Source organism: Myodes glareolus, chromosome 1 (genome assembly GCF_982192425.1).
Source record: "Myodes glareolus chromosome 1, mMyoGla1.1, whole genome shotgun sequence".
NCBI lineage: Eukaryota > Metazoa > Chordata > Mammalia > Rodentia > Cricetidae > Myodes > Myodes glareolus.
The window spans coordinates 27190436-27216561 of NC_142026.1; the positions used below are offsets into that span (position 1 = coordinate 27190436).

At 40.9% G+C, this 26126-nt stretch overlaps 1 protein-coding gene and 1 pseudogene across 1 annotated transcript in view; one reads left to right on the top strand and one right to left on the bottom strand.

The window, feature by feature from the left end:
* The window catches only part of LOC146896140 (nuclear autoantigen Sp-100-like), a 76696-nt gene that overhangs the window by 33658 nt on the left and 16912 nt on the right, over nucleotides 1–26126 (bottom strand). Inside the window, exons 2-10 of the mRNA XM_087905018.1 lie at nucleotides 24396–24555; nucleotides 22544–22712; nucleotides 21595–21669; nucleotides 18738–18797; nucleotides 16907–16996; nucleotides 16463–16612; nucleotides 15992–16072; nucleotides 9360–9506; nucleotides 8283–8354 (exon numbers count right to left, since the gene is read on the bottom strand). Of these exons, the coding sequence (XP_087761144.1) occupies nucleotides 8283–8354; nucleotides 9360–9506; nucleotides 15992–16072; nucleotides 16463–16612; nucleotides 16907–16996; nucleotides 18738–18797; nucleotides 21595–21669; nucleotides 22544–22712; nucleotides 24396–24554 (1003 nt within the window). The 5' untranslated portion in view covers nucleotide 24555. The remainder of the gene's footprint in view (nucleotides 1–8282; nucleotides 8355–9359; nucleotides 9507–15991; nucleotides 16073–16462; nucleotides 16613–16906; nucleotides 16997–18737; nucleotides 18798–21594; nucleotides 21670–22543; nucleotides 22713–24395; nucleotides 24556–26126) is intronic.
* Nucleotides 244–2223, top strand: LOC148123270 (protein DEK pseudogene; annotated as a pseudogene).

The window sequence follows — 26126 nt, forward strand, 5'->3', positions numbered from 1 at the left end:
CTGGGAATGTTATGGTTTTTGTCTCTTTAAGGGGCAAGCCACCCCCACTCCCGGCAACCCCTCCCTGCTGTTGCCATCTTAGATCTCTCACTGTCCCCCTCTTGGGGTATGCGTGTATGGGGTAAAGTGTCCGTCTTACTCCCCACTTCCCTCCTTTCTGTCTCTCTCCTCTCCTTCCTCTTCTCCTCCTTCTCCCACACTCTCTCTCCTTTAAGTAATAAATATCCAATCCTATTCTGTACGATGTGTTTGCCCATGTGCCTTCCTTTTACCCTCCGCCTGCTCACACTTGCCTGCATGGCAGGACCGGCGACCAATCCGCCCCCGCCGCCGCAAGGCGATCTCCCGGGACGCGCGGATCAAAAATCATTAAAGTAAGTATGAAAGTAAGACTACAGCAGTAGGAAAAAGATAAACATCCACAAGCCAAAGGTAGACAGGTTAATTTAAGAAAAGCTGGCAAGAAACAAGCCAAGCTAAGGCTGGGCATTTATAATTAATAATAAGCCTCTGTGTGTGATTTCTTTTGGAGCTGGGTGGCGGTTCCCCCAAAAGACCCAAGAATAAAGAGTAAAAAGAGCAAAAAATCCAAAAGAGTATGAAGAGTAATAAACAAAACAACCAACAACATCACCGTTGTTTGTACTCAAAATTAATTTTGTGGCTCTGCATCAAATCAGTCTGTGTTCCCAGGAAAGTATAAAGGAATGCTTCTCTTCTATTGAACCTGGTTCCAGAGGCCCTAGTCTGAGACTGAATCCATCCTGGATTGTGCTTTAATTCTTTGTAGTCCTCTGCCCATGGCTCTCGAGCACCAGTAGCTCTAGTTTTCTCAAGTATAAATGAACAACAACCTAGTTACCACGGCTCCCTGCTAAGGTTCTGTGATGACCAGATACTACTTTCTTCGTTAAAATCATATATATATATATATATATATATATATATATATATATATATATATATATATATATATAAACTTAACATATGCCAACAAATTAACCATATTTTAAAACAGGGATATCTGTAGTTGCTTTAAAAAAAAAAAGATTTAAAGATTCTGAGGAGCCAAGCTCAGCCTCCTGGTGTGCACCCGCGGTCCCCAGCAGCATGTAGGCTGAGGCCCCTGCTGTGGAGGCAGAGGACCACCCAGCACAGCAGCCGGCTTACCTAAATGCCAGGCCCCAGGGACCAGAGGGAGAAGTGGGGTGGGGGGAGAGAAAGAAAAGAGTCTCACTGTGGAAGGCAAGAGAGAAAAGAAGAAAGTAGAAAGATTGACAATGCAAGTGTCTTCCTTACAAAGAGAGCCATTTACAATTGCTCAAGGGAAGGGTCAGAAACTGTGAAATTGAAAGGATACGTTTCTTTCTGAGAAAGAAAAAAACAGATGAACTTAGAAATCTACACAAACTGCTTTTCAACAGATCAGGCACAGTGTCCTCATTAAAGAAGAATGTGGGTCAGTTCAGTGGCTTTCCATTTGAAAATGACAGTACCCAGTATAAAAAGGAGGAAGAAATGCTGAAAAAGTTTAGAAATGCCATGTTAAAGAGCATCTGTGAGATTCTTGATGTAGCGAGATCAGGCATGAACATCAAACTAGTGAAGAGGATCTTGAATTTCTTAATGCATCCAAAGCCTTCTGGCAAACCATTGCCAAAATCCAAAAAATCTTCAAGCAAAGGTAGTAAAAAAAGGAATGGAACAACAAGGAAGTCAAAGCAAACCAAATGTCCTGAAATAAGAAGAAAAATAAGGAAGAGTCTTTAGAAGATGAAGAGAAAGAAAATGAAAAGGAACAACCACCAAAAAAGACAGCTATAAAAGAAACAGCAAAACAAAAAGCTGCTGCTGAAGGTAAGAAGTCTGTAAAAAGTGCTAATGTGCTAATGTCAAGAAGGCAGACAGCAGCACCACCAAGAAGAATCAAACAGTTCCAAAAAGGAATCTGAATCTGAAGATAGTTCTGATGATGAACCATTAATTAAAAAAATTGAAAAAAAACACCTACAGATGAAGAATTAAAGGAAACAGTGAAGAAATTACTGGCTGATGCTACCTTGGAAGAAGTCACAATGAAGCAGACTTGCAAAGAGGTATATGAAAACTATCCCGCTTACGATTTAACTGAGAGGAAAGATTTCATTAAAACAACTGTAAAAGAGCTAATCTCTTAAACTAGAGGACAGACGGCTTGCTCTCAGATTTGAAGATATGATTTATACAAGCAAAGATAATGTATTTTCTTTTTTAAGTCTATTGTTGGCAGAATTCGCTGCTGACCCTTTGAGTGTTAAATATATTTGAACTTGCTGTTTTAAATTGCATTTTCTTGCATGGCAGTAATTGTTTCTTGTTTTATAGTTGTACATTTTGGATTTCTTTATTGAAAGGTCATAGATTTCTGAACTGTTGTGCATTTTAGTGCACTTAATGTTAGCTTAAGATACTTTTAATCAAAGCAAAAACTATTATAATCAGCATTTATACGTGCAGAGACTATTGCAGTATTTAGTATATGAAATATTTTGAATACAGCTTCCGTCAGTGTGAACATAGTGGCAGTTTGTTCATCATATTAGAGCACAGCTGTTCAGATGACCAAGTTGGAGCTTTTTCTGCATGCATATATATGTCAAGTTGTCAGCATGACAGAAGTGACAGATGTTATTTTTATATTTTTAAAAACCAATTTGTTGTATATAATTTTTTAAATTTCTTTTGTGCAGATCAATTTTTAAACTCATGTAGGTAGGTGTCTTTGTCAGTGTTCAGCCAGGCAGCATGACAGAGCAGTCCATTCAGTGGTGGCAGCACTGGAGGGGACTGTCCACTTCTGCTTTGCTCTCAAAGTGTCATCAATCTGTGGTATGTTAAGTGTCATAGACATTTTATATTGAGGAAAAACAAAAATCAACACATCAGAGTTTCAAAAAACTGGGAAAGGGTGAGCACACTTGGCTTATATATAAGTGAATTGATAGTAACTAGTAACTGAACTTCTTTGACCATTTTAATAATTATGATTAAAAGTATCAGATGTAATGTCAGAAGATGGTATATGAGCAGTGTAGGGTAACTCTTATTAAAAGTATCAGATTGTAATGCTGGCAATGTGGGTATCTTTGAAAGTATTTCTCAAAACCATACATTAAATTTCTTTGAAGTATTATAGAAATGAAGGCTGTTTGATTTTTTTAAATTTTGGTCAATCAAGTAAATACGGTCTGCCGCTGTTGGACTAGGAGTCCAAACATCAGGAAGGAGTTGCTCCAGACACCACTCACATAACCTCAATTGATGCAAAAGCAAGAGGATTTTTATTCTGTCATGACAGGGCCCTCCAGGTTCGGGCTATGAAGGACATCCGATAGCTGTTACAGTCCATCTTTTAAAGCAAAAAACCACAGACACAAGGGGGGGCCATAGGTTGTTTTCCAACTTATTGGATTGGCTTATTATAAGCAGTGATTGATCTATTCCAGGCCAGGAGAATAGCTGCGTGGTCAGGTGAGATAAGGGGAGCATCTGTGGTCCATCCTGACCTTGTTTTAGTGACTAAATCAATACATCAGGAACTGAGTCAACATCTGTGGGCTGTCTTTGCCTCAATTCCCAGAATGGAGTTATGTTTGAAGATTATTCACAGGGACACAGGAGGATGAGCAGTCCAGCATATGTGTGTGTGTGTGTGTGTGTGTGTGTGTGTGTGTGTGTGTGTGTGTTGGTGGGGGGGGTGACTGTCCCATTTCCAAATGCTAAGAGGCTTCAGAAAATATCTTTAGAGCTGAGAGGCCTCAGAAATGCATTTAGAGTCTTTCATATCTGAATTTAAATTTTGTCTTTTGGCTGTCCTAATAACCTATTTCTGAATTATGAAAATAAGCTGCTTTGACAAGAGTGACAATTGATGTACCAACTGAGTGTTTAATTTCTGCATCATAAATCAGATATATTAATGTTGAGCATTAACAGGTATTTTCACATATTTGACTTTAGTATGCATAGAGTGAAATGGAACAAGTAACTAAATGGGGACTAAAAATTGGCCTTTACTTTTAAATAATTTGTTATAAATCTTGGCAATCAAGAATAAATTGATATTTAATAAAAGATTAAAACATTTTATTTTGCACATGATTGTTTGCTTGTCTGTGCATCACATGCATGCCTAGTGCCCTTGGAGATCAGAAGAAGATGCCAGCCCTGCAGAGAGAGTTTCAGTGCTGGGAACCAAACCCGAATTCTCTGCAGAAGCAGTAAGTGCTTTTAACTGCTGAGCCAGCTCTGCAGCCCTTATGCTGTGGGACAATGGTCTGTACCCTATCACTTGTACAATCATTAATAAAATGCTGATTGACCATTAGCCAGACAGGAAGTAGAGTCAGGGCAGCCAGGCAGGAAGTAGAGGTGGGACAATGAGAACAAGAGAACTCTGGAAAGAGGGAAGTTTAAGTACATCCCTGCCTCAGAGGAAGCAAGATGTGACTGCCTCGCCAAAAAAGGTTCCAAGCCACGGGGCTAATTCAGACAAGAATTATGGGCTAATATAAGTTATAAAAATTAGTTAATAAGAAAAGCCAATCAGTTTATAATTGATGTAGATCTCTGTGTGATTCTTTGGGACTGATGACTGCAGGACCAGGCAGACCAGAAACCTTAGAGAACACCCTTAGGTCAAATTTATCTGCTTGAGCCGGGGCGGTGGTGGCGCACGCCTTTAATTCCAGCACTCGGGAGGCAGAGGCAGGCGGATCTTTGTGAGTTCGAGGCCAGCCTGGTCTACAAGAGCTAGTTCCAGGACAGGCTCCAAAGCCACAGAGAAACCCTGTCTCGAAAAACCAAAGAAAAAAAAAATTTATCTGCTTGATATGTAAATAGCACAAATTATTGTTTGTAGACTTTCTAAGCTAATGACAAATGACAGTGTTATCAATAAACAGAAGAATTCTATTCTTATTATACTCTATAAACTATAAAGCCACTGCAGAAACTAAATGAACTATTTCCACTCTTTAGTATTAATAGGTACAATCTCATGGAGTAAAGAGAGTGCCCTTTTACTACTTTGTTTGTTTGTTTATTTATTTTGCTATATTTCATTTTATCTCTCTGCTGACATTGTCCAGATAAATCATTCTCTGGTGAGTTTGGATTTTCTGATAAGACCAGAGAAGAAGAATGCAAAAAGTGGTACCCTAGAGTTGTAGAATCAAAGTTTATGGAGAATGCTTGGATTACAATTCTAGCCATTACAGTTCAATTTGGACATCCCATAGTTCAGAAGTTGCAATTCTAGCCAACTTCTGGTACAATCTAGTGTCTTGAGCTTGTGACTTCACACGCCCCCTTTCCCTCATTTGATTCTAAGACATGAATATTGATCACTGTACCAAATAGTAGAAGTATCTGGAATCCTCTGGTTGTGAACAAGAAATCAATTTAGTATGAAATTCCCTAATAAAAAATTTTAGAATTACCCTGAATCTGCTTAAAAAGCCTGGCCTCCATCCATGCACATGGGTCTGCCTTTCTAAATTACCATAACAGTAGGTTAGTGAAACTCCATTTTGATGTGTAGGCAGATGCAATGATGCAATTCACTGTCAAGGGGCCATCTGAAATCACTTGGCCTTTTTCTTCCAAAGACTTGACTTCCTACTCACCCCCTCCCCACCCCCACTCATCTTTTTGAATTCCCATTATCTCTTGTATTTCTTGTAGGGAAACTTCGAAAGTCTTATGTTGAAGAGCCCAAAGAGATAGTTCAGTTGGTAAGGTTCTTGACAACAAGCATGAAGACATGAGTTGGATTTCTACATTCCATGGTGAATCACACAAGCAATCCCAGAGCTAGAGAGACTCATTGGCTAGACAACGTAGCTAAATTTGTAAGTTCTAACGCCCCCCACCATGAGAGACCCTCTCTCAAAAAACAAGGTGAATGTCTCTTTAAGAGTAGCACCTGATACTGACCTCTGGCCTCTACAAGTATACACACATGTGAATACACACACACACAAACACACACACACACACACACACACACACACACACACACACACACCACAAAGAGACCTTGAAAATCTTATGTTGAACAATTGCCATTGATCTGATACTTCCCACATTTCTATGAAAAATAATATTTTTGCTTTTAAACCATAGACACAGAGTGTATTTGTAGTCTAAAATCTAAAACATATTTCTACTTTTAAAAGATACATGAAAGCCAGGTGGTGGTAACACACACCTTTTATCCCAGTACTTGGGGAGGTAAAGGCAGGCAGATCTCTATGAGTTCGAAGCCAGCCTGGTCTATAAGGCTAGTTCCAGGACAGGTTCCTGTAAAAGGAGCAATGGGCTGCATTTCATCCCGCCCGGCTCCTGGCCGCCTGGCTAGCTTATGCCCGAAATAATTACACGGAAACTGTATTCATTTAAACACTGCATGGCCCATTATATCTAGTCTCTTATTGGCTAACTCGTACATATTGATTAACCCATTTCTAATAATGTGTGTAGCACTATGAGGTGGTGGCTTACTGGGAAAGATTCAGCAAGTCTGACCTGGCAGCTGGCTCCATGGCGTCTGCCTGACTCTGCTTCTTTCTCCCAGCATCCTTTTCTGTCTACTCCACCTATCTAAGCTGCTGTCCAATCAAAAGCCAAGGCAGTTTCTTTATTAACCAATGAAAGTAACACATAGACAGATGACCCTCCTACATCAGGCTCCAAACCTACAAAGAAACCTTGTCTCAAAAAACAAAAAACAAAAACCAAAAAACAAAAAAACACCACAAACAAAAACAAAAACAAACAAACAAAAGACACATGAGCAACTAAAATGAAGGCACCATTTCAAAGTTTGCTCTTTTGTAACCTTAAGACCGAGAAGCGTTTTCATTTGACCTCAGGTTTTGTCCTAGTGTGTTTTCCCTGAGGAAGCACATGCCTAAAGTCTCTGGATCTAGGAAAGGAATCACCAAGGGGCACACTATAGAATCTTAATCTTTCAACAACCCAAATAGGGCTGAGATAATCAAGCCTTTCTAGTCTCTCTCTCTCTCTCTCTCTCTCTCTCTCTCTCTCTCTCTCTCTCTCCTCTTTCTACATGTGTGTGTTTCTGTGTTTGTGTGTGCATGAGAGAATCCTGTGCAATCGAGAATTACCTTGAGCTCCTGATCCTCCTGGCTCCACCTCCAGAGTGGCTTACAGGTTCATGACATCACACCCAGAAACCTTCCTATCCCACAGTTTAGGAAAGAAACTACTCAGTATGCAGGATGACAGTCTAATACTCCATTAGTCTTTGAAGAATACATAGACACATATCATCTGTGACTGGTTTTTTTCAACTAGGAGAAAAGGATGTATATGTCTGTTCTAGTTGTTCTTTAAGGATGATATAAAGAAAGAAGTGCATGTTATTTGTAATGTCTTTTGAAAAATTGCTCCAAAAGCCATGACTTGATGAAGAATTTTGTTGGGAACAGTACTTTGGGTTTCAGAATGTTTTATCTTGAGCCTCTATTTCTGTCTACTTAACCACATAGCTAGTTGAGTTGCTTTTGGACTCTTGTCTAAGTTTCTACTTAGAGGAACTATGATCTTCCAATAAAGGAGTGGGAAGCCTTTTGCTTTCTATAAAAATTATTAGATGAGTCTAACACTTAGTAAACATGATAATTAGTTTAAGAAACAAACTCATTGAGGCCGCAGTGATGGCTCAGTGGTTAAAGTGCTTGTTGTACAAACATGAGGACCTTAACCCAAGATGGTGCAATCAGACACCGTAGAATAAACTGTAATCCTAGGGTTCATACAGCAGGACAGGTAGCCAAGATAGAATCTGTGGAAGACTGTGGTCCAGCTAGCCTGGCATACATGTCAATGAAGAAGAGGTTAGATCTCAAACAAAGTAGAAGGTGAGGATGAGCACGTGGGATTGTCTTCTGACCTCCATGATCATGCACACCAGTACTTGTACACATGAACATATGCCCAAGTGTACATGCGCACACATATGCACACACACACACATACACATGACTGTTTCTATTGTGTTAAAAATGGATGACTCTATCTACTAATAGGTTAAGATTAATCCCCCGAAGTGTATACAATGATCTCCCTGCATTTTCCAAAAGAAGCAAATGAAATTCAATGGACTGAACAGGTTTCAGGGATCCATCATACAGAACAGACTCAGAACAAAACCCATCATAAAACAGTAGCTTGAGAGCAGATGCCCACAGCCTGTCTTGCTCTCTGGGCTTCCTTACTTGACTGGCAGGTGACTGAGGTTGATTCCTCTGAGCAGTTGTTTTCATCCTCAGAATCATCTTTGGTAAGATCTGCATGAAGGAAAGAAAGAAAAGTGCCTTAAGCATCTTAGTGTAGTTGAAATTTTTTGAACTGCCAGTTCCCAAATAATAATACAGAGACTTCCTATTAATTATGAAAGCTTGTCCTTAGCTTAAGCTTGTTCCCAGCTAGCTCTTAAAACTTTAACCTGTTTAATCTATATTTCGCCACATGGCTCATTGCCTTTCCTCAGTACAGTACTTTCAACTTCCTCTGTATCTGGCTGGCAAATCCCCACCTCTCAGATTCTTCCCTGAGATTTCATCTCAGTCCAGAAGTACTACCTGTTGTCTTCCGTATAGTTTTCTGCTCTTTATTGAATCAATCTGAAGGTGCCCTATGCAGGTGAAGTAAAACAGTGACACATCTTTGCCCAGTGTGATCAAATATCCTGCAACACCTTAGGGGTGACAGTAGGCACACATGGTAGGGAACACCTGAGTGTGAACACTAAGAAGACCTGAATAGTTAACTCCAGGCTGTACACTGTTCCTTTAAGGCTGTGAACCAACAACTGACCAAGCTGTCATAGAGGTGGTCCCTCCTAGCAACTGACAAGCATCTTGTCTGTACCCTCTTTCTGGTTCTCACTTTCCCACACCCTCACCTACCTCTTTTTCACTCCTTAGCTTTCTTCTTGGCTCTGTTCATCATCCTGTTCTTCATCTGCACCCAGCGATGGACCTCTTGGTCCTTGGTAGGCTTCCCTGATATTTTTTCTCTCTTCTTAACTCCTACCGACCCTCCCCCTACCACATACACCTGCCTTCTCTTAATTTAGAAAAGAAAATCTGGCCTCACCATTTATTAGCTTCCATTTCTCATTTCTGTCTTTAATTTTCCCCACCTCCTTCTGCTAAGGTGAAGGTTGGCTTTGGTGGGCCTCTTTCCCTTCCTGCCTCCACCTGGCTACCTGCACTGCCCCCAAAGGACCCTGATGACTTGTCTAAGCCTCTTGCCTGGGAAGCTGTAGCAATTCTGTCCGTCCTCCTTACCTATTACTGCAGAGGCCTGATTGTGATCGGTCCTTGTGTGGGTCTGATGTTCACCACTCAGGAAAACTGAAGAATTTTCTTGCTTTATGTTTACCAGATTCACAGAACAAGGACGAATTTTGATTCCATGGCTGGGTAGCTCTGCTCCTGGTCCAAATTACAATGAAGAAGTTATTTTTAGGGATTGAGGAGTCAGTTCAGGCTGCAAAGTGTTTGCTGTGCAAGCGTAGGTTCGATTCCCAGGATCCACGAAAAAGTGACACCTAACATGGCATCCATTTGCAATCCCAGCACTCTGGAGAGAGAGACAGGTGGGTCCCAGGGCATCACTGGCCAGACAGGCAGTCTAGACTAGTCAGCGAGGTCCAGCTACACAGCACCACACAACCAGAGGTTGACCTCTGGCCTCAGCACACATGTGCACACATGCACATGCAGACCAGTACATGTGTATGCACACAAACACACACATATACACTCAAAGAATTTTCATTCAACTCCCTAGAACATCATTTTGAATACATGGTTAACCCTCTCCCTGCAATCCCCCACCCACTCTGTTCTTCCCTTCCCTTCTATCCACTGAATCCTTGGATAGATCGTTGGTTTTGATATTTTAAAGATTAAAAAGTAACCAGGCAAGGCCATACACACCTGCAAACCCTGCACTTTGAATGCTAAGATGGGAGGAATGTTAAGTTCAAGGGCAACCTGGGTTACATAGCAAGACCCTCTTTCAAAAAAAATAAATGAAGACAAAATTAAAGTTTTAACTGCAGATTAACATTTATATATAAAAGTGGTATTTAAATGATTGCAAAGAGAAACTATCACTTGGATCAGAAAAGCAGATGACCGACACCCCAGAGGCCTCTAGGTGACACATTCCACTGTCTCTACAGTAATTCTCAAGTCAACTACCATCTTCAGTTTCAAGGCCTAAATTAATTTTGCTGCTTATATAACCAATATAAAAGAAATTATAACCATGTTAACTTATCTCTGTTCTCAAAGAAGTAAAACACTCCAATATTGATATATGTACATGTGTGTATATATAAGTTACATATGCATATTAATATGTTTGTGAGATTCTTCTGTATTATTATTTTTGTTATTATAGAAATATGCTGACTTAGGCTGGTAGTGGTGGTTCATGCCTTTGATTCCAGTGCTTGGGAGGCAGAGGCTGGTGGAGCTTTGAATTTGAGTTCAGCCTGGTTTACAAAGTAAGTTCCAGGACAGCCAGTCAGGGATACACAGAAAAACCCTATCTTGAAAAAAAGAAACAAAAGACAAACAAATAAAAGAAATATGCTGACTTACTATGCTTTAATTATTTGTTTTTTAAGATAATTCCTGTTGAGAGAATTCTTTCTTATTTGTGTTTTGAGTCATTTGTTTTGAGACAGGGTTGCATTATAGCCAAGGCTTGCCTCAAATTACTTAGCCAAGGATAACCTAGAACTCCTGATCTGCTATTCCTCTTCCTTCTCCTGTGTGCATGTATTACACCCAGCCTTTTCTGTGTCTTCTGATTAACACACATTTCTCCTCTCCTCTGCTGAGGAATGTCATTGTTGAACTCTGGGATATGTGTTTTCAAACTTCAGAGATTACATCCAACTGTTTCCCCAAATCACAGGGTTTCCAGAACCAGCAGAAGCCGCAGAGACAGGGCATAGCAAAGGCAGGAGCCTACAGATTGTAGGTGTGGTGGGATGTGGTGCTAGGGTAAGAGACCAGTGATGGGGACAGGAGCATGGGTGCCAACCTTCATTGTCACTCTGACAGTGCGGAGTGCTGAGAGCTGCAGAAGGCACTGGGCTCTAAAAGCCACACAAACTGGTTTGCACCTATTTTATTTTTGTGTTATTTAGGTGAATGCTTTCTCTGTGTGGTGGTTTGTGCATGCAGTTTCTGAGGGGATCAGAAAAGGGTGTCATATTCCCCAGAACTGGAGTTAGAGATGGTTGTGGTTGCTAGGAAACAATCCTGGGTCCTCTGCCAGTGCAGCCAGTCATCATAATCTGAGCCATGTCACCATTCCAATGCATTCTTGGAAGATTTTTCTTTGGCAGAAGACAAGAGATTTGGAGGGAACACATGGGAGGGGCAAAGTCAGACAAAAGCCTGTTCCTCTAGTTTAAGTGAGTGTGATGGGGTCCAACATAGGGTGATTAGGCTGGGCATACACACACGGGCAGGCTGGAGAAGGGTGAAATTTGTAATTAAAACAGGGCCAAATGAGGTGAGAGAAGCTATAAACCACTAGTGTGTGTGTGTGTGTGTGTGTGTGTGTGTGTGTTTGCGTGTGTATGTGTGTGTGCATTCTTCTGTTATATTATTGAACAAAAGATACCAAAACAGTCTCCACATAGAGACATCTGTTGGGTCTTTGGAAGGTCTCTAGGCACTTGGGAAAATGAACCAAGTGGGGAGACCTGGGCCGGAGATGTGTGTTTACGAAGTAGCAGATCTTTTAAAGTGAAACTCAAGATAAGTGAGGTCCTGATGATCTGAGGGGATTACAGGGTCATTTCACCGAGGAGACATCTTATCCTGATCAGCAGAAGTGACATGCTAGTTTCCCCATTTCTCACAGCCCATTCTGACAATTTTCCTCTATCAGGCTCTCTGTGCCTTGCCTAGTTCCCACTATTTGTTTACTTTCCTATTTTTCATACTTTTCTCCCTCTATATTTTATCATTGATTGATTGATTATGTGTTTACTCACTTAGTACATGTGAACCACAACACATGTGGCAGTCAGAGAACATCTGTGGGAGTAACTTCTCTCCTGTCACCAAGTGAGCCCTGGAGCTCAAACTGGGGTCAGCAGCATTGAGGGCGGCCTCACAGCCCCCTCTTTACTTGAAAAGTCACTTTAATTCAGGTTCAGGGCCAAGGGGAGGCAGAGGCGTACTCTGAGCATAAGACTAAGGAGGTGAAGAGGAGAGAGCCACCTGACCTGGGGAAGTCTTCTTGCCACACCTAGCTGTCTACCCTGTTGTCCACTCCTGGATGTCTCAGGTCATCCTTCCATGTCTGTCTCTCCCCAAGCATCACCAAAGGTCTCCCATCAGCACTGTCCAGTCTTTATCTGCAGGGCTCTCCACTGGGCCTCCTTCCTTGAAAGCTGATAGGAAATGTCCTACAGGATCTCTGTTCCGTTGAACTTCTATGAAGAAAGGTACCAGTCATTCCATCCTTCAGCCAGCATGGGAAGGTTTGGGCTGCATGTTATTCTAAACCCTACCCTGCTTGCCTGCCCGGGATTGCTATTTATTGTTCTCTAGTTGGTGCCTCCCTTTTCTCTCTCCTTGCTTTTGCCACCCAGGGGCACCCCTCTATTAAAGAGAACAACAACAATTTCCCCTCTCACAGGTGTTAAAATCACCAGGCGACTGTGTCTTGGTGGGGGTAGACAATGTGGGCGAAAACAAAAAAGAGCATGTTTACTATTCTAGAAAAGCAAAGAATACATTTTAAAATGTATTTTTAATACAGGAAAAAGCTGATTTGAAAGCAATCCTGCAATTATACCCAACCCAGCCGTCCCCGACATGAGACTGAACATCTGTATGCATGAAATTAACTTCTTAACGACTAAGGGAACCACCTAGATGGTCCAAGAAATAAGAAAAGATACATAGAGCTTGGCCACTTTAAATAATCCCTAACCCCAGCAGTACAGCATAGAGAGAGAGAAAATTTCCAACTAAGGGAGGACAGAGAAGCCAAGAACCAGGTTTGACCTTCGACCTCAATGCTGGTGCTGCCCCAGAGAACTCAGCACTAAGCAGGCCCCTATGAGGCCAAAGCCAGTAACTGTGATATGAGTCTCCAAGTCTGCCATAGACTGTAGTCCTAGGCTCTTGAATGACTCACCTCAAAAGCTAGACCTATTTCCTTTGTAAAGGAACAGGGAATGAGAACTTTGAGGATACAACAGATAACTTTCCAAATTTATGGGAAGGTATAAATGTCCAGGCAGAAGGCAGAAGGTCTCCAGCTTTTCTTAAGACAAGCCACAAGGTTAAATTCATAATTAAAACTCAACTATTTTTTTTAAAAAGGACCAGGATCAGATACCTTTCTAATCTGAAAGTCAGAAATTATATGCAGTTATAATTCAAAGCCATTTACAAAGAACTCATAGCAAACATCAGTACTCAAGGGTGAAAAGTTCTCTCTTTACCAAAGGATGCCCAACCTCAGTGCTTCTATTCAATAGGACTGTGGATGACCATGGGAAAACAAGGATGTCCAGCACCATGGTCAGGGAACAAGAAATTCCAGAGAGATGTCACCTTACACCAGTTAGAATGGCCACCACCAAAAAGATAAACAAGAGGAAGTATTGGTAATGTAGAGAAATGGAGCCCTGTATATGTGAGTGGGGTATAATTGCCTACATCTGTTATGATAAAAACAGTATGGAGTTTCCTCAAAAACAACTGAAAATATGGTTAGACCGTCCTCTCTACTGTGCACAGAACTCGGAGAATTAAAATCAATCTGTTAATGAGATGCTTGCAGTTGTTACAGCCGGACAAGCTCCATGTATGGAGTCAGCATGAACAGCTGCCAACAGCTGGAGAGAATGTGGTGTTCACATGGGAGACACTCCCAGACAGTCTTAAAGTGAAGGAGACCACATCAGTGGAGACAACATGGATGAGGAAGAACATTCATGAAGCATATTGCTTAGTAAATTAAAGACTCATATGATCAAAAAAGAGATAGAGATACAGAAAAGAGAGATTCAAAGACAAAGAAAACCTCTAAATGGTTTACAGTGTGTTAAAAAATATATGCAGGCTAAAGGTTAAAGTCTTTAAAAATAAAAAAGAAAGAAAGAGAGTAGTAAGGTGTGGTAGCACATGCCTTTAATCCCAAAGCTTGGGACGCAGAGGCAGACAGACCTCTGTGAATTCAAGGTGTGGTAGTGGACACATTTAATCCAAGCACTGGGGAGGCAGAGACAGACGGATCTCTGTGAGTTCAAGGACAGCCTGGTCTACAGAGTTATTCTCTGTATAAAGATATAGAGAGGACCTGTCTCAAAAAGTAAAAGTACAAGTAAAACAAATAGAGGTTAAAATAAAGTCACATAAAGATGAAAATACACAGAGAATCTTGATACTGTATGCTATTATGCTCTCTTTGAATTGTTTTAATGTTGAGTAAGGAGCAACAGCTGCTAAAAGATATTTGCTTATAAGTGCTGCTGAATTAATCCAAGATAGGTATTTTGAAAATACCTTGACTTCAAAATTGAAGTCAGAAGATATGTTACTTTGGAGAAGAGATTTTGCTGTTTTCCACAGGAAATGAAAGACTGTGGATTCATTCTGAATTAAAACAAATCAGATTTGATCAAAGAAGACCACCTGAGAAATCTCTGATAGGAACAGATGGCCCGGATGTCTGAGTTCTACATCCAGAACAGATTCAAGACTGCTGCCTGAGATGATTAAGACTCACAGAATACTCCAGTGAGGACTTTACTATAATTCTAAATTTTCTTTAGGTCACCATAAGGTTATCAATGCCCCCAACCAGCAGGAAGTAGCCTGGAATACTATGCCCACATTCCCAAAAAAATGGACTATGGGTATTTTCCTTTTTTTTAAAAAAAAGAGGGGAAGTGGTACAGGAGAATTGTCTATATTCTGTCAATCTGTTTATTTTAATAAACACTGATTGGCCAGGTAGGAAGTATAGGTGGGTCAAGCAGACAGGAAGTAGAGGCAGGGCGATGAGAACAGGAGAATGCTAGGAAGGAGGAAGCCCATTTCTTCACTCCTGCCTAGACTCCGAAGAAGCAAGATGTAAGCTGCCCCACTGAGAAAGGTACCGAGTCATGTGGCTAACATAGATAAGAATAATGGGTTAATATAAGCTGCAAGAATTAACAAGAAGCCTGAGCTAATGGACCAATCATTTTGTAACTTTTGGAGATCTCTGTGTGGTTTTCTTTGGGGCTTGCCGGCTGTTGAGTACCAGGCACGACAGAAACCTCAACAAACTGGCCCTCTGTTACACAGAAAAGCTAAAGCTACACGATTTCACGTTTGGTGGCCTGGGAAAGGGTCTGACTCAGGTGAAGTAAAGTGGGAATGAGGAGGGGGGCTGAGGCCATAGTGGACATAAAATTTCCGTCATGAAGAATAAGTTCAAGATGTACACTATATAACATGATAAGACTAACAATATATTGAGTTCTCAAGAAATCACTGAGGTCATGAATTTTAAATATTCTTCCCATGAAAATGTATGTGAGGTAATACACATACCTTGATACAGCCATTTCAATTGCATATTTAAAACTGTATGCTGCCTCTGAAATGATGTGTATGTTGGGGTGTGTGGATGCTTGTGCATGGGTACATGTGTGCATGTTAGTGTGTGTTTCTGCAGTGCTTGGATTGAACCAAGGATCTCACAAATGCTAGACAAGCATTCCACCCCAGAGCTACACTCCCAGCCCCAAATACACCTAACATTTTTTTCAATAGTCAGTTTTGAAAATGACTAAGAATTTTTTTAAACAAACAAAACAAAGTTCTACCAAACCCATACAGACCACCTGACAAACAAAGCCAGGAAGGTAAATAATAGTTACTTTCGTTGCTGCAGGGCAATGGGATGTGAGGCTCCAGGCCTGCATCTCTGTCACTCAGTTGGACTTCTAGTTCACAGGACTCTGAAGATGGAAAGGCCACAGGTGATATCCCAAGAGCCTTGTCTTTCCCAGTTTCCACCTTCATCCCTCCCCCTGATCTCATCTCTCGTTCCTACTTCTAGCCCCATCTTCACATGCGGCCACCCCACCCTGGAAGGTGTTTGTGCTTCAGGACTCCCTAGCCAAAACCTTTAACTCTTATTTCTTAGCTTCTCTTTGCCCTGGTAAGACTTTTCCAACTCTTTCCCTCTGGGGTTTCTTTTTCAACAAACCCCTCCAGGTCTCAACAGTGCATCAAGTGTTCTCTTTGCTTCTTTGTGCCTAAGTGGTTTTTCTTGTATCAGATACCAGCGCCTTCCTCTGCTCCCTCCCAGAGCTTAGCCCTTCATGCTAATATTGAGTCCATCTTACCCTCCAGCTCAGAACCTGGGCCTGGCGATATGGCTGCTTGGGGCCTTTGCAGTTCATCAGTGTCGTCACCGGTAGTATCTCCTCTCATGTGGTTAATCTTTACTGTTTCATTGAGGTCTTCTGATAGTCCATTTTCAAATAAACTCATAGCTAAAACAGATTTTATTTTGTAATTATTTTATTTGCACCAGGGGCACACATGACACACACACACACACACACACACACACACACACACACACATAAATGCAGAAAACACACACAGATAAAACAAAAATAAGTGAATCTTCGAAAGCATTTTAAAATAAAGTGTTAATTTTAAGAAGTCTCTTCTAAAATGACATATCCCACCTAAAATCCACATAGTAACCCTTCCAAAGTGCTGGAGATGTGTTTGCAAAGATGAGTCATGGAATAAAGAAATAAATACTATTGCATACATACCATTGTGAATATGAGGGATGGAGAATTGATGATTCTTAGTTTGGTTTCCCTGGATGAGGGTGGTATTTTCTCCATCATTACTTCTCCAAGCTGAGGAATAATGGATTTCATAGTTAGTGTTCATGTTAGATATCCAGAGAGAAAAAAAATCCCATTTATGCAATGTGAGAAGCTTAGATTCTGGAAGCAGGTATAATTAACACTGATAACTGAATCAGTAAAAAAAAAAAAGAAGAAGAAGAAGAAATGCATCCAACAGAGATGAAGTACCAGACACAAGTATTGATGCTCTTCCTGACATCAATTGACGTCCATCTGGAGCATGGACCACTATCACATCCCTTTTATAGGAGATGACACTAGGGCCCAGAGAGGATAGATAACCTGTCTGGGATCACAGAGGCAGAAGTTGAACCTAGACATTCCTAATCTGCCCTGGATCTTAAAGTACAATTGAATCCTAACACTTAGTTGAGTAAAAGATTAGATTCCCCTTAAATGAAAATTTTCATTTTCTGAAAATGCAATGAGACATCATCATTTTTAAGTCATTCTGAAGATTACTGCAAGAATACCTGTATCAATATATCAAAAAGAATATAGTATTCTTATTTGTTCATTATTATAATATATCGTTGTTTATAATTATAATTTAATTATAAGTTCTGTTTGTAAACAGAATATTATAATATTCATTATGATCAATGCATTGAATTTAGAATATTCTAAATAAGTAATAGCTTAAGTATTTATTAATTTAAGAAAGGTCAAGGGTTTAATTAAAATATCAAAAGGAGCCAGGCTGTGGTGGTACACGCTTTTAATCCCAATAATCAGGAGGTAGAAGCCGGTGGATCTCTGAGTTCATGGTCAGCCTTGTCTACAGAGCAAATTCAAGAACAGTCAAGGACTACACAGAAATCCTATCTCAAATAATCATATAAATGAATAAGTAAGGAAACAAACAAACAAGTAAATAAATGAAACATCAAAAATTTTCCCCTCACTGGTCTATCTTCCCTGGAGAGAGACTCTCAAGCTGTTACCCTGGTAACAAGTGGAAGGACCATTTGGGAGGTCCAGTTGTGTCATGATCGTATGAGCTGAACCCAAAGAGGAAAATTCACTGCCTCCTTGATGTTCATGTTCATCATCGCTCTCTAACCCCCACTGGACAGAGGATCAGAGCATGTAGGCCATGTCTAGTCAGTCAAGAGAGCCACAGGCAGGCAGCTGTGAATTCAGGAATATGGGCAAGATATACAGGAGACGAAACTTTACTAGTCAAACCTGAGGACCAAGACCCTGATATTCAAACCCTGAACTTGGAAAAGCTACAGATACAGAAAATGTTGTGGACATCAGAAACACGAGGAAAGAATATCCCATGTGTGAGCTGTGTGGGTTGGTTTTGTTTTATCAACAAAACAAGATAGGATGATCTAGGAAGAGGAACTCTCAATTGAGACAAATTCCTCCATCAGATTGGCTAGTAGACAAATCTGCAGGGACATTTTCTTGACTGATGATTGGCATAACAGTACTGGAAGGTGTCACCCTCTGTATGGGTGGTCCTCAGATATATAAGAACGCAAGCTGAGCAAGTCATGGGGAGCAAACCAGTAAACAGCATTCCTCCATGACCTCTGAGTCAGTCCCTGTCTCAAGTTTCTATCCTGATGTCCCCTCATGGTGGACTATAAATCGTAAGATGAACTAAACTTTTTCCTCCCACATTTCTTTAGGTCATGGGGTTTCATCACAACAGCAGAAAGTCAACGAGTTCACATGGGAGGAGACAGCAATGTTAACAGAGTCAAAGAGAACAGACCATCAGATGAGGAGGAGGGTGACCAGGTCAGGCTTTCTTGAGAGCAGCTGTCACCAGGTCCTAAGAAACAAAAATTAGATGTTCATTTCAGGTGCTGAAGCAGGTACCTCTCTTTGTCTTTATCAGGCGAGAGCTGAAGGAACCTTTGAAGCATCAATCCAGAGCCCATCTGGAGCTGACAGTCTCCCCATGATTCCCGAGATCAGATTCGAGTCATGAGAATAGGTTGTAAGGTCAGCTCTGGCTGAGAAAGTCCTGCCTGGGCCACTTTATCACCTGGTGGTGACCTGTCTTCATATCAATGACTATAGGATGCCTGCATGTGCCCCCAGAGCTTCCTGACCCAGTGTCCTTATCTGAGTTTCTAGCTGTCTCTAGACCACATCTCCTTTTATAAAATGGCATCATATGTATGGCATCGCCGTACATATCTGATGGCTCATCCCTGCTGTGTTTTTCATGAGTAACAGCCTTCCTCCGTTTCTCCTGTTCATGCTATGCCTTCCTGTATTTTCTCTCTCTATTTTCCCCACTTTAGTTTCATGTTTTCCATCAGATTAGCAGTATATGGTCCAGAACACAGACTCTGCCTCCTGAGTGCCTGAAATCTTGCTTGTTCATTTGACATCGTGAACACTCTCCAAGTTCAGCTTCCTCACCAATAAACTGGGCATCTAAATGATGCCCATACTTCAAACCAGCTTGGGTTGACAGGAATCAAAAGTAGATCATAACCAAAGCAGGAAACTAGCCACATGGTTCCTTCTACCATTGTCTGTTATTCTTTCTGCTCTTATTCATTTCTTTCTCTCTTCCTTTCTCTGTCTCAAAGAATCTGTGTGATCTTCCCACACCTCTACCACTTTCTTGCTGTATGTCTTCCTCTATCTATCTTCTGCAATATTGTTGTTCTCAAGCAACATTTCTCATATCGAATCCATCTCTTCTAACATCAAAAGTGAGACTGTGACATACTAAGAAATGGTAGTTTTGGTCTTCATCCCCTGTTTCTGGCCAGATTTCCTCAAATCCTGGATGAGTTCCCAAGTGATTAAGGTGAAAAGAGAGTCAGTCTACCCTTGGGCATAGCCAGCCTTCCTCAGTAACACCACAGTGCACATTAAAGAGGTAAAGTTTGGAAAGCCCTTAGGGTGGAGGGCTGGCTGCCAGGGGAACAAGACATGATGACAGCATGGGAACCCTGACCTCCAAGGTGAGAAGACCTAGAAGTTAACTTGATCACATGGCTACTGATTTTATTTACCATGCCTGTATGATGGAACTTTTGTTAAAGATCCTAAGAGACTCTGTTCAGAGAGATTTTGGGTTGGCAAACTCCATAGTGCAGGAAAGGTGGTGTGCACAGGGAGGACAAGAGAGTGTTGTGTTCTCTCCCCATTATTCCTTGGGGTGTCCCTCTCCCATGTGGTTATTGTTCGTGTGCATATGTGTGTGGAGAGCAGAGGAAGACCTCGGGTGTCATTCCTCAGGTGGCATCGACCTCTTTTTGTAGAGATGGAGTCTCTCACTGGACTAAACCTCATCAGTTTTCCTGGGCAGCGATCTCAATGGAGCTGCCTGTCTCTGCCTCCCTGGTACTATGATTTTACCACCTGCCCCTGTGTCTTGAGCTGTTTATTTTATTTAATTTTTTTTGCACAAGTTTAGGGGATCACACTCAAGCCAGTGTGCTTGTATGCACTTTGACAACGAAGTCATCTCCCCAACTCCCCTCACCCTAGCTGACTATTTTTGAGCTATAACTTTTCTAATAAATTGTAAGCTAACGTTTCCTAGAGGTTCATGAACTATGCTAACAAGTTCTGTAACCTGAGGGGCCACGGTAACCTCTGATCTATGTTCAGTTGACCAGAAGCACGGGCCACACCCCAGAATTTGTAACCAGCAGATAACGTAGACTGTTGTCTTGTGACACTGGAGCCTTTATCAGAATATAATTACATCATAAGACACCTTGTTGAAGTCTGGAGAGTTGGTTGGTGTGGAAAAACACCATTCACCACACTTCTGATGTCAGAGACCAGAGCATATTAGGGCAGCACAAATCAGGAAATCTCTCTTACAGAGCATTTCCTCTTTGATGCCACCGTGAACCACACTGCTTCACCTTTCACAGTTCCATACTGGTCATCTCCTTCAGAGCTTCTCTAAGACCCAACTGTTTCTGAGTAGTCAGTCTCTTTCAATCTGGCTACCGACACTGGTTCTTTTATCCTGGACATCAGGCTGGCCGTCTGTTGTCATGGTTACTCTGGGTGGATTCTACATCTCACTAGAGGCTAATCACTTGGAATTTTAAGCACCCCCTCCTTCCATGACTCATGTATTAGAGGTCTGTCCCTCAGTATGGCACTAGTAGGTGTTCATGCTACCTTTAACAGGCAGATCCAAGCTGAAGGAAGTTAGATCACTGGAGGTGTATCCTTGAAAGACACAGGCAAATTCTCTTTTCTTGTTTCCAGGTCACCATGAGGTGAAAAGCCTTGCTTCTCCCAATCCCTTGCTTTGGTGTCATGCCCTACCATAACAAGTGAGGTCAAACTATCTGCGGTGAAGTTCCTAACATCATGAACCGAAATTAATTGACTTCTCAGGTATCTGGTTTGTTTTTTAGGGAGTTTTACTACGTATAATTGGCTGCTTTCAAGCTCACAATCTTTCTGCCTCAGTGCCTAGCTTCTTCTGGGTAATTTTGTCCCAGTGCAGGAAAGCTAACATCAGGTTCTTAGCCACTCCCCTCTCTGCTTTCTGTTTTGCCCCAAGGCACATTCTGCTAAGGATCACCTTTTCTTTATAGTCTCTATGGCAATAAGAACTATTCTCCAGGTATAATTACCTTGTTCAAGACTGAGTTGTGAGTTCGGGTCCCTTCTATCAAATTCTTTGGAACACAGTTTGTTCTGTGGTAAGACTGAAATGGGAGGGAGAGGGAAGAAGAAGAGGAAGCCATTAGAGATCTCTAGCAGGGACAAGAGGCAGCATTCCTGCATTACATGTTTAGGAATGTCCAGTCTCCCGATCACTGCAGGTTAGTGAGTGCCACATGACAGAGTTCACCCATCATGTCCTGGGACAGAGAAGACTCCACAAGGGAGACTTTATGCTTCCCATACAGAAAGGAGACACTCAAGGTAAAAACTAAAAAAGTAAAAGACACACTTGTGCTGTGTTCCTATTCCAGTGTTCAGAGGGCAGAGAAGGTAGATGTCAAAACAGAAAAAAAAATAGAAACTTAACATAGCTTCCAGGTTGTCACAAGTATAAGAAAGAGGGGCTTTCCTGGATGGAAGGTCGAGGATCTGGCACATACCAAAGGGAGGCTTCATGATGGGCAGGCTTTAAAGATGGGCCAGATGGGGTTGAAGAACTGGCTCACACATTGCTGATTTCTATGAGCATGTGGTGCTAAGCTAAGATGGATCCTGCAACCCAGAGCTGAGCTGTCACTCAAGGTGGGTGGTAGTGAACCTGATGGACTCTTGTGTATAATATTATAAGGGCTCCACTGAAGAGACACCGCAGTGCTACCCTCCTGGGACTGAGTTCTCCTGTCCTCTTCTCCATAGCCTGATGCTGGTGGGGCTCTCATTGTCTTCTCAGTCTAAATACCCAGCCTAGCAGACCTCGGGAGCGTGTCAACTGTAGTCATTAGATATAATTATGCACGGGCATTAATTTTGTTAACTACAATATTCTCAATCGTGCTGCATGATATGGCACCTGGGAGACATTTAATATATGCTCGATAAATTAATGACTGGGATCTCAAAGAGGTCTCAAATTACCATTATCAAAGTTTTCGGAAATGGGTTCCAAATCAGGGTATTCACTCAGATTTACAGGACTGAACAATACTGGTAGAACATTCTCACTAAATTTCTTCTCCACCTCTTCTAGGGCTCTGTAGATCACATTTTTTACAGGAACCAGATTTGCACAGGAATCTTTAAAATCCTTAAAAATATTTAAAGGAGAAAGTGTAAGTGCAGGCTTTAGGTCATAGAAAAGCTCTAGAAAACAATTATAGTTACTGTACCTCAATCACCAACAGTCATATCTTCTCATGCAAAGTTTTATATTTGCATGGCTAATTCATGAAACAAGTAAAAATTTTCTCTTTCGAAATACTCACTAGTGACTTTGAGCTCCCACACTCATTTTTATGGATTGTAAGAAGGGCCACATTTTGTAGGAAAGGAAAACTTGGGTTAAGGGTTAAGGGGCTGGTGAGATGGTCCAGTGGGTTACAGGCACTTGTCACCAATCCTGATGGTCTGAGTTCAGTCACTGGGATTCAGATGGTGAAAGTGGAGAATCAACTAGCCACAGGCTGTCCTCTGACTCCCACACGTGCACAGCAGCAGGCTCATACACACGTGCACACACAATAGAAACACACACATACTTATAAGTAAATAAATAATATATGCAATAATATTTTTCAGAGTGGAGGTGCTGGAAAGATGGTTCACGGTTGAGAATACTTGCTGCTCTTGCAGAGAACCCTCATTCAGTTCCCAGCACCCACATGGCAATGCAAGAACACCTGTAACTCCAGTTCCTAGGGATTTGGTGCTGATTTCTGTACAATATGGGCACCAGGCCCACAAGTTTTGTGCACACCTAGAGTCAGGAAAAACACTTGTACACATAAAAATAAAAATAGATGCATTCTTTTTTTTAAAGGTTAACTAACAGGGTAGGTGCCCACTCATACATAAAAAACAATTATAAAATGTTTTTAAAAATTTGTCTGAATAAAAAACTCTGTAGTTTGTAATATTCTCAGATATATGTTTTAAAAATAGATATTATTTAAAATAAAATGTCCTCATGGAAAGTTCACTAAGTCAGCTCAATAAAATAATTCAACAGTAAATATAAATCACTTTTAATCCTTAGCTTGTTTATCAGTTTAGTTTAGTTGAGTTTGAATTCCATGAACTTTGTGGTTTAAAATGCATGAGACATTGCACATCTATGGAGAACCCCTGTTCTGCGCTGGCTTTTCTTCAGCAATACTCATCCAGAAAGGACCGTGGAACACCTGCTCCTCAGATAGAAGCAGCACCATCTCCTGAGGCCTCTGCTTCTCGTCCCCTTAATACATGGAGAGAAGACTTCTCGAAATATTTACATGATATACATCACTCCCAGAATATGCAGGTTTTAATCCTGAGTCCAGAATTCTATCTTATAATTGGTGAATGTATTTTTGTAACTAATATCTCTGCAAAGTACTATGAAAACTATAATAATTCTTTGTCAGAAATTAGATTCGAGTGCTGGAGAGTTGGCCAAGTGGTTCAGAAGATGTGTTACTGTAATAGAGGACCAGGGTGATTCCCAGCACCCACATCAGATGGCTCACAACTACATGTAACTCCCGTTCCAGGAATCTGGAGCTCTTTTCTGGACTCTGTAGGCGCCAGCACATATGTGAACACACACACAAGTGCATGTGCATGAGCACGCAACAGCACACAAACATGCATGCACATAAGAAATAAAAATCTTTCTTTAAAAATTAAGTCCAACTTTTAAAACCTACCAATCATTCAGTCTGGCTCCAAGATATCAAAGTTTAACTTAATCTGGAGCTTGTTTCAAGGTTAGAATATAATAAATCTCACTTACGTTATACATTTTTTCAGTGATGAGAGAGCTGTCACGGAGTACCTCAAGAAAAGGAAATGGCTTTTTTATTGCATTTGAAATCATCACTTTATGTCTTTTGAAGGTCAGGAATTCAGGGTCGAAGGGAATCGTCTGTGTGTCCTTATCTTCTGTGGACATCCTGGAGGGGGAAATACCATGGGGAAATAGTAATCAGGTCCATCAGTCTATATGTTTGTGAAATGTAAGATTTTATGCATGAAAGAGAGACTGTAAAGGACTGACATACATAAGATAGGTGGTCTTGAGTTAACCCCAATAAATACAATGAGTCAAGTCTAATAATTTGGCACGTTCTGGGTTCAAGGGAGAAAGACCCTGGCTTGTCACTCCCAGAATCACACATGTGCACACACATACATGTGCATCTGCACACATAAGCCCTCATGCATGTGAATGTTTATGCATGCATGCATGTATACTGCATATTCACATACAGACAAAAATAAAGTGAAATATAATGTTAAACTATTACTCAAAAATTCCACTGCTAGGTGTTCTTATACAGGTGAAAAGGAATATTCTCACTAATTTATATGCAAATATTTCTCATAGCATTATTGATAGCCAAAAGTTAGGAATGTTTGAAGTGGCCATTAGTTTGAGTGCAGAAAAGTAAAACTGGACAATTTATACAATGAAATATTATTCCTCAATAAAAGGAACAAAATGCTAATACATTCTATGAGTGAATGAATCTCAAAAATTTTTCTTAATAATGGAAGACAAATAAAGATGGCCACATAATGTATAATTCCATATCTATAAAATGCCCAGAAATGAAATCTATAGAGACAGATGTATGTGTGGTTGCGTGGACTAAGGGGACCAAGATCGGACTGTACACAGCTGTGGGGGTTCTTCTGGGGATTCCTAGTCCAAAGTTCCAAACTTGAACTGTGGTGCTGGTTGCAGGCTCTGTAAAATGTCATTGGATTGTACATTAAAATGGGTAAATTTTATAGCAAGTAAATTAAACTAAAAACCCTTTCAAAAATATGAAGTGTAAATTCAAAAAGACGAGCAGACCAAAAAGTGACAGACTGAATAGTCTTTCCTCTGAGTACAGGAAAAGGTAGATATTTTGAATAACAAATACTCATTGTGTTCTAACTGATTTGAGTTTTTAATTTTTGTTTGTTTTATTTTTTTTGTCAACTTGACAATGCTAAAGTTATTTGAAAAGAGGAACCTTAATTTAAAAAAGGAAGGGCTACCTCTGTATTGCCTGTGAGCAAGTCTATGGGGAATTTTCTTGATTCAAGATTGATGTGGAAGGGCCCAGTTCATTGTGTGCATTGCCAATCCTGCACAGTTGGTCCAAGTATATATAAGAAAGCAAACTGATCTAGCCAGGAAGCAGTGTTACTCCATAGTTTCTGCTTCAATTACTGCCTCCAGGTTCCTGCCCTGACTTCTTTGATGAGGGACTGTGATGTGGATGTTTAAGACAAAAATCCCTTTCCTCCCCAAGTTAGTTTGGTGTTGGTGTTTATTACCACAGCAGAAACTCTAACTTAAACACTGTATGACTGGATGTTTCCACAGTCTAAACAGGGATGTCAGGAGGTGACAGACAGCACTTAGGTTAAAAAGACATCTTGCTGTTGTCAGGATGTCTATGAGTTTAATCCCCAGCACAGGACGACCAGCCAGCAACTCTCCTCCCCCCACCCAACAATAACTGGAGAA